This window comes from Drosophila melanogaster, chromosome 2R, assembly GCF_000001215.4.
Source record: "Drosophila melanogaster chromosome 2R".
Classification (NCBI taxonomy): domain Eukaryota; kingdom Metazoa; phylum Arthropoda; class Insecta; order Diptera; family Drosophilidae; genus Drosophila; species Drosophila melanogaster.
The window spans coordinates 5697872-5706015 of record NT_033778.4 but is presented as its reverse complement, the minus strand read 5'-3'; the positions used below and the strand labels follow the sequence as shown (position 1 = coordinate 5706015).

Here is an 8144-nt window from a genome sequence, read left to right as displayed (position 1 = left end):
ATAGTTGATGAGCGTTAAAGTGGGCGTGGCAGCGCTTTGAAACCACCTTAAGCAGAGTCTCATGTCCAATCCCATTGAATTAGCTCTCATAGTTTTCGATATCTTGACATTCATTCATATGTACGTTCGGATAGATGGATGGAAATGGCCAGATCGACTCGGTTATTGATGCTAATAGCGAATATATATACTTTTTAGGGTCGGAAAAGTTTACTTTTCCCTATAATATATATTTTTTAGGAAATCAATCACTCTACTTGGCCAGATCGACTTGGCTATTAATCCTGATCAAAAATATATATTTATATATTTGATTATATGGTCGGAAACGCTTCCGTCTGCCTGTTGCATACTTTTCAACGACTTCAGAATAATTTAGCAATGATTTATACTTTCACCTCTCTTTTTCCTATCAACGTTTGGTATGCGATCCTATTAGATTTTGGATTACCTTTCAGTTAGTTAGCGATTTTAAGTTCTTCGCCTTCACACGTCCCCCTGTGCTTCGTCACTACGCCGATTGCCGACCACAGTGATTTGCTAGGGAAAAGTATAGCATTAACTTTTTTTTAATTTAAATGTGTGAGTTATTTTTATTTGCAGTTGTATAAAAATATTTTGCCTATTAATAGAAATGATATTCCAAGAGTTGTATAAGTTAAATTTCTCAAAAATAATTATAAAACATCAAATTATGTTATACAAAAATTTTGTTGGTTTTTAAAATACTTAAATAATGTAAAACGTGAATAAATGTCTTTTTTATATGTAATCAAGTAATTTTAATTTTCAATTACATAATGTGCACAGCAAATTGATTAATTAGCGAAATCTTTCGCGGATAAGGCAATATTTATGAACAACTTTAGGTAAGTCGCAATTGGTGACAATACTTCGTTATCTCCTAGATATTTGACGCCTTGTGACAGATTTCAGTGAGGAGCTCCAACACAATAATTTTAGTTGGGACTAGTAAATGATTAATTCAACTAGAAATATCTATAAATTTAAGTATGCCTTTGTGGGGTACACGTGTGTTAGTTAAAAATATATGTATAAATAGAAAGCATGAGTTGCTATTCGCAGTGAGCATTATTTAACTTCCGTTGCTAACGCTAGGATTAGCACAACTATCGCCAATTATTCCCGGCACGTCCGGGTCGGCATCAACATTTATGGGATTCAATTTGGCCGCTGCGGTCATAGCCTCGCGACGCTGACGTTTCATCTCTAGAAGCAGTTTTCTCTGGGCCTCCCTCTTTAAAGCTGCTGCCGAGTTAGGTGGGGGAGGTGCCGAGCCATTCACACGAACGCTGGATGCCTTTCCGACTGTTTTCACTTGCGAAACACCGACTTTTGACGGCTTTATTGTCTTAGTTGGTATGGTGTGCAAATCGGGTTGGTCAGCGACGGACTGTGCTTTTACCTTCCAGTCGTTACTTTTGAGTTTCTCTATATCAGCAAAAATAGAATCCACGTGCTCCACCTGCAAATAAACCATATCCCAGAATCCTTGTAAATCATCCAGAGTTGTTGGAAACTTATCCTCTGGTGAGCGATTCAGATTATTGTGGCAAAGACCTAAAATATTAATGTTAGTAACAAGTGATTTAATGCTTTGCAATACGCGTACCCTCGAATTGTTTCATTTTCTGCGATACCAAGAGACGGGCCTTACCCGACGCTGATCGCAGTAGCCCAAAGGTATCTTCGGAGATATCTGGATTTGTCTGTAGAGTTCAGTGTCGAAAATAATAATAAAAACAATTGAGATTTTAATCACTATTTAGATCACTTACAGACAAGGCGTCTGCATATTTTTCAGCAAGAGCGGCTAGCACCAAGAGACGGCTTTGTTCCTCTTTTAGTATTTTCAGAAAGAAATTTCCATCCTTAACAACAGCTTCAACAGAAATATTGGAAGTGCTGATGTATTCCTCTGAGGCTAGTTTGTCCATTTTTGTGGATTCGTGGTCTACTTCATCTGTGGGACCATGGTCTGGACTTGACTCGTTATCTACAAGCAGTACATCAGGAGCCATGCAAGATCGAGGAGCACCCCTTTTTGGTGACACAGTAGGCAACTGGGCGCGGAACTCTTGACTAAGGTGCCTAAACACGGGCAGGTCAAGATCTCCGTTAAGCCCTGGAGAATGCAACGGCTCGTCTATCCTCGCCGTTGTACTCTGAGAACACTTCTTCTGCATTTTTTTTCGAAACTCCCCATAGTCTTTACTGGGGGAGAGCTGCTTGAATTTCCGAGCCAGTTCGGAGCCTTGTAGAGAGTCGATCTCCACCTGCCCCCTTTCCGATCGCCCTGCAGCATTCGATGGTGACTGGCCGTGCTTTTTGGGGCTGTAGAAACCCTGGGCTAATGCACCCGGCCCGTAAAGTCGCTCCACCCGTTGCTTGATAAAACTGCCATTTCCATTGCTGTGACCAGAACCCGAACTAAAATTCCCGCTACTGTCGTTGCTGTTGTTGTTAGGCTCGATGGGTTTGCACTTGGTGGCCGGAGAAGGCATGCTGTGCAGAGTTGGTGTCGCTAGAAAGTGGTTGCGTTTGCAGTACTGTAGACTGCTGGTGGAGGGACGAATCGGGGAAACCTCACGTGACTTGTTTATGTCCTGCCGAATCTTGGAGTCGTAGGTGGTAAGGTTGGAATAACCGTTGACGCAGCAAGCCAGGTTTAAATAGCTGGGCTTCTTTTCGGGAGCTTCTTGTGAATTTTCTGCAGAAGTCTCGTCAAAATCATTGGAGCTCGGCTCTTGGTCGCACTCCACAATTGCAGGTGACAGCACCATGTGCTCCAGCTCTGACGACCTGGATTCAACGTAGGCAGGGGTTTTGTGCTGAGGCTGGGGAGGCAAGTTAGGCACACAGCGCTCCCGAAGGTTGGCAGTAAATTCGCGTGTTATGTCCCTTACTGAGACCGGCGTTGGAAAGTTCAGGCTCCCACTGGTATCTGCAATTCGGGGAAATCAACCCGATGTAATCCACAGATGGGTTGCAAGGCGATTGAAGTTGGTTATATGTATATCCACATAAATATCCATATAAATATTTACCTGATATATCGGAGGAGTCGGCGTCTACATCCAGTGAACAGCTGCCAATAGAGTCCAGACTGCGATCCATGAAAACTGAGCCTGTTGTATAAAAAGCATTGGGCTTAGTTATTCATGCAATTTACAATTCTTAACCGTAATTAGCCGTTAGTGGTTGACCTCCAAAAGGAATAAACACGAATAAACTGATAACGCCCACGTCTGACTTGGTTTTAATGTGGAAATTGAGCATTCAGAGAATCGAAAGAGCCTGACAGGTAATTTTTATTTATCTTATTCGGAACCCAAAACATAATGATTCAGATCTCCTCTATCTCTCCAATCAGATCCATATATTTTGAAACACCAGTCAAATTCAATAATATAAGCAGCGCACTACGCCTTCTAAGTTAAGCCTGTGAATGTGTAAGTGTAAGCTTAGCAGATGGGAACAGCTTTAACGGCACTTTGAAAGTTCCGCTTTGCTGGCTTTTCTTTGATGCTTCGCCCAGTTCCCGTACTTTTTCCCTCCCATGGCCCCGTGTAGAATTCATTATGGCACCAACAAACGACACACAACTATTTATAATTCGGTGAGATGAAAAACATGATGATGTCGGTGGCGTTCGAAGTTTAAAGAACACAACTCCTTTGGGTAATAACACACACACGCACTTCGATCTATTTTGGTCTCATAACACAACGTGAAGACTGCGCAGCTTGAGCGTATAGAAATCCAAGCTAATACGTGCCAAGTGAAGCCTTCAATAATCCAATTTACTTATTCCTGAAAACCAATAAAAACTGATCGGTGAACAGCGGTTGTGTTGCCATGACCTGGACATTAAAAACGCCATTTCGCCGACCGCTTCGCATTTTAAGATTAAATAGTGCATGGTATTTTTAGGACAAGTGTTAAGGTAACGGCGATAAGATTCTGTTAAAAGTGAAACTGTGAAAATGTAACACAGGGGTGCTTGAAAACTATCTATATGCTTTGACAAGACAGTCCGTCAGTTCGTTTCAATGCTTATTAATCGCAATTTTAAAGCAATTTGCATCAAGCTTTCATGTAAGCCAAACCGAGCCGGTCCGATATTATATCCATGGAAAAAATAAGATGAAGAAAATGTAAATTTGTTGTTCGTGATCATGATGTGACAAATATCGGACATGCATTCGGCATACGTAATATTTTTTTCGAATTCGATTTAGGCAAAATTTTTGGATTTCGTTAAAAAAAAGGATTTAAATTTGCAATTTATTTTTTTGAAGCCACGAGAAGGCAGAAATTGTTATTTACATTCAACAGTAAACAACTGATTTAGCTGTTTTCCAGACGATAGCGCTGCAATCTTTTTCACAGTCTTAATTGCGGTTCTTCCGAATTACTAGTTCTCTTTGACCATTTGCGTAAATATATTAAATAACATTATTTAAAATCAACTCTTTTGGCCATCCTTTAAATTAAATAAAGAACTCTTTTATATTTGATAAGTATTTATACCTGCTTATACCTGATTTTAAAATTGTTTAAAAGTGTGGGCGTGACCGTTTTGCGCGTTTCGTAGGCGAAAAGATGGCGTGGCCAGTTTTTTGGTATATAAATAAAAAATGAAAAAACAAAAAATAAAACGAAGAAAAATCTAAACTTTTTTTGTGGGCGTGGCAGTTTTGGGAGGCTATGGGCGTTAGAGTGGACGTGCCAAAAAGTTTTTGGGAAATCGATAAAAAGTTACATGACTAATAGTTACGAAAAAATATCCAAAAGTTTTTCAAAAATGTGGTCGTCGCAGTTTTGGGCGGTTTTGCGGCGTTAGAGTTTGCGTGGCAAACAGTATTTAAGCAAATCGATAGACTAAGCAGGACTAATAAAAGTATGAAGAAATATCCAAACAATTATCAAGAATGTGGGAGTGGCAGAAAGTGTTTTTTGCAAATCGAGAGAAATTTACAAGACTTATAAAATTTAAAATTTTGGGCGTGACACTTTTGTGCGATTTGTGGGCTACCAAATATTTTTTGGCATATCGAACAAAAATTACATGACTAATAAAAATTTTAAAAATTATAAAAAAAGTTTCTTGGCAAATCGATAGATATTTACAAAACTAAGAAAAATTATGAACAAAATATAAAACATTTTTCAATAGTATTGGCGTGGCCGTTTTTGGCGTTCGATGGGCGTGGCAAAAAGTATATTTTTTGCAAATCGATACAAACTTTCAAGACTAATACAAAAATATCCAGACATTTGTATGCGTTAGAGCAAGCGTGTCAAAATGGGTCAACAAACCGGCTCTGGGTCGAGGCGTTCATATAGGCATGGCTAGTTCGATTCGGCTATTGAACCTGATCAAGAATATATATATATTACATTACATTATACATTATAGGGTCGGAAACGCTATCTTCTGCCTGTTATATACTTTCCCACGAATCTAGTATACCCTTTTGCCCTATAAATAATAACTAATCTCTACTCGTTTTCGAGAAATTCACCAACTAGTAAGAAAACCTTTTAATTTTTTTTTTTTTAATTTTTTGTGTTAGTACTACCCATAAATATTTCTTCCTGTAAGTATACACTTTTATCGCTTGTTCTTCAGAACCATTGTTTTTCAAAATCTTTCAATTCTTCTATGATCAATCACAGCAGATTTTCATTTGTTCGTCACAACGGTGACAGGACATCCGTTGTCATTCGTTCATGGTTTATCAAACCCTTTTAATCCAAATGAAAATTTTAAAAATTTGAATATGTATATCATCAACAAATGTTTACTAAACAATGTACAGGAGTCTCTCAAAATATAATGGATATATAGATATATTTATATGTGCACCATTGTGATGTTTATCGTTTCAACGCCTTCCGATTTTATAATTTTCCCACTTCGTGCAGATAGGCGCCAAGAAGTTTAGTCTAAAAGTATGCAAATTTTAGAAATGAGCCGTGATATACATGATGCTATCTTACGCCTTCGATGTAATTGTAAATATCGATTTTCTCATTTTGAGAATGGGCACCGTCGTCACATGCACCCACTGGCACAAGGATAACGTTTTTACCAGTGGCTTCCTGCAATGTTAACGTTACTGGAATAGATCCCCCTTCGCGGGTCATATCTGGTTCCACATTGAAAACATGCTTTATGGCTCTTTTTGCAGCCTCATAATGAGGATGGTTAGGGTCCTCAGTCCAGGGCTTGCCAGCTGAGAGCATTGTAACCTAAAAAAAAAAGTATTATGTAGCACACTGCGTAGCTGTACATTACAAAATACAAACCTTCATTTTGTTAGGAGATCCTCGCTCGGCCCATTTATCATTAAGGTATTTTACAACACACTCCTCAATATGCTTTGGATCTTGGTTGGGGACAAGGCGAATAGAGAACTTACCAATAACCTTCTTCGGAATGACAGTTTTTGCGCCTGGCTCATAAAATGCACCTTCAATTCCGTGAACAGAAAGACTGGGATAGCGCCACCTGGCTTGAAGTAACCTTGTTTTATCGCCATTATGCGGCAGCTGTTCAACACCAATGTCTTTCCTAAGGAGATTAGAGCGTTTCAGAGATTTATGACTTCAGTTAGAGGATAAGATTAGCTTACTTGTACTCAGAAACTTCAAAGTCTATGTTCTCATATATAGATTGCTCGTTCTTAATCTGTGGTGCGACCTGTAGCAATGCGAAAAGAATTAAGGTTAAACAGACAGGTTTTGGGTTACGCACTGCTTACGTCGCGATCCACACCAGGGACTAGGATATTTGTATCTTTATCGACAAGAATGCTCAGCAAATGACACAGATCCGGCATTGCTTCGTGAACTGTACCCCCAAAAACTCCACTATGCAAGTCTTTGCTGGAGCATTCCACCTCCACTTGAAAGTATGCCAAACCGCGAAGCCCATATGTGAGGCAAGGGCGTTTTTTTCCAAGCCAGTAGTTATCGGATATGCAAACAAAATCAACATCCGCTAAGAAATTATCTTTACGTTCCAATAACAAGTCATCGAGGCCTTCGCTGCCGCTTTCCTCCATTCCCTCAAATACGAATTTAACATTCACAGGCAGTGCAATGTTGAGCTTCTGATAAGCTTCGATAGCGTGGATCCAGCACAGAACAGGTCCCTTGTCGTCGGATGCCCCGCGTCCAAACAGTTTTCCATCCACCTCTGTAAGCTCAAAGGGATTGGTGTTCCATCCATCTTCCTTCAGGGCGGGCTGCACATCCAAATGACCATAGACCAACACGGTCTTCTTAGAGGGGTCTTTGCCCAAAGTTCCCAGCAGAACCTTTGGTAGAGGTATAATCTGGCCGTTCGGCAAAGTCTGCTGACCCACATCTGCCAGCTCTGTCTCGGCGCCCAGAGACCTCAGCCGATCCGCGGTCCATTCCACCATACGACCGATCTCGCCTCGCTTTTCGGGCCAGGCTGATACGGACTGAATACCCACAACGGTTTTTAGGGCCCCGATGTAATCTTCTTTTTTGCCGTCCACAAAGCTTAAAAGAGATTGCGGTTTATGACCATTAGATAAGAGTGCACGCTGATAAAAGTGGTGTTATCTAGCCTAAACTAGAGCATTTTGCGGCTAATGGGATAATCATTTGGTGGTTATGTCGGGTTCGCCTTTCAATTCTCGATGTTCGAACAAAAAGGCGACAAGAGAAAACATTTGCATCAAATTTTAGACATGTCGCCACCATGATCAAATGCAAATTAACAAAGTATTGAGATGTACAGTTGTTGTCATTGTGCACTTTGAGTAAATTATGCATACATATATTGTGTGCCTCCATATTAACAAATTCGGCATACAGCCGAGCTGATTCTTCCAAGTGGTTTTTTATCAACATCGTCGTTGTTTTTTCATACACATATTTGCTTGCAAGTGTGTGTACATGTTTTCATCCTTGCATCTCTATTCAATATCATCTTATTATACTTACGCAAAGAATTTTTGAAGTTCACTTGATAACTCGGGCATCGCGCTTTTTTTTCTATGGAATACTGTAACAGCTGTAATCGTCTCCGGTCTCTAGCTATTTAAATCTAACCTGCTGTCGGCGCGCGCTTATATTTATAA

At 40.0% G+C, this 8144-nt stretch overlaps 2 protein-coding genes across 10 annotated transcripts, besides 3 other annotated features; both read right to left on the bottom strand.

The window, feature by feature from the left end:
- Window positions 1–258: 258 nt before the first annotated feature.
- Window positions 259–363: a mobile genetic element.
- Window positions 364–576: 213 nt separating this feature from the next.
- On the bottom strand, window positions 577–3904 carry vlc (vulcan). Of its 8 annotated transcripts, NM_165444.5 has the most exons (6): window positions 3800–3904; window positions 3069–3149; window positions 2612–2965; window positions 1800–2545; window positions 1634–1730; window positions 577–1581 (listed from the first exon to the last, which is right to left on the bottom strand). In NM_165444.5, exons 2-6 carry the CDS (start codon window positions 3136–3138, stop codon window positions 1097–1099), a joined length of 1752 nt encoding a protein of 583 aa, NP_724427.1. In that variant the 5' UTR covers window positions 3139–3149; window positions 3800–3904; the 3' UTR covers window positions 577–1096. The 8 variants fall into 8 exon arrangements, with proteins under 8 accessions (NP_724427.1, NP_001163056.1, NP_524868.1 ...); NM_001169585.3 differs by having other exon boundaries at window positions 1800–2965; window positions 3628–3904; NM_080129.5 differs by having other exon boundaries at window positions 1800–2965; window positions 3723–3904.
- A 771-nt stretch (window positions 3905–4675) lies between these two features.
- Window positions 4676–4966: a mobile genetic element.
- Window positions 4967–5065: 99 nt separating this feature from the next.
- Window positions 5066–5494: a mobile genetic element.
- A 309-nt stretch (window positions 5495–5803) lies between these two features.
- Window positions 5804–8144, bottom strand: Cndp2 (Cytosolic non-specific dipeptidase 2). 2 transcript variants are annotated; one of them, NM_136337.3, is made up of 6 exons: window positions 8008–8144; window positions 6792–7560; window positions 6663–6730; window positions 6337–6601; window positions 6028–6279; window positions 5804–5973 (listed from the first exon to the last, which is right to left on the bottom strand). In NM_136337.3, the coding sequence occupies exons 1-6, from the start codon at window positions 8043–8045 to the stop codon at window positions 5929–5931; spliced, it is 1437 nt and encodes a 478-aa protein (NP_610181.2). In that variant the 5' UTR covers window positions 8046–8144; the 3' UTR covers window positions 5804–5928. The 2 variants fall into 2 exon arrangements, with proteins under 2 accessions (NP_610181.2, NP_001286142.1); NM_001299213.1 differs by lacking the exon at window positions 8008–8144 and having other exon boundaries at window positions 6792–7558.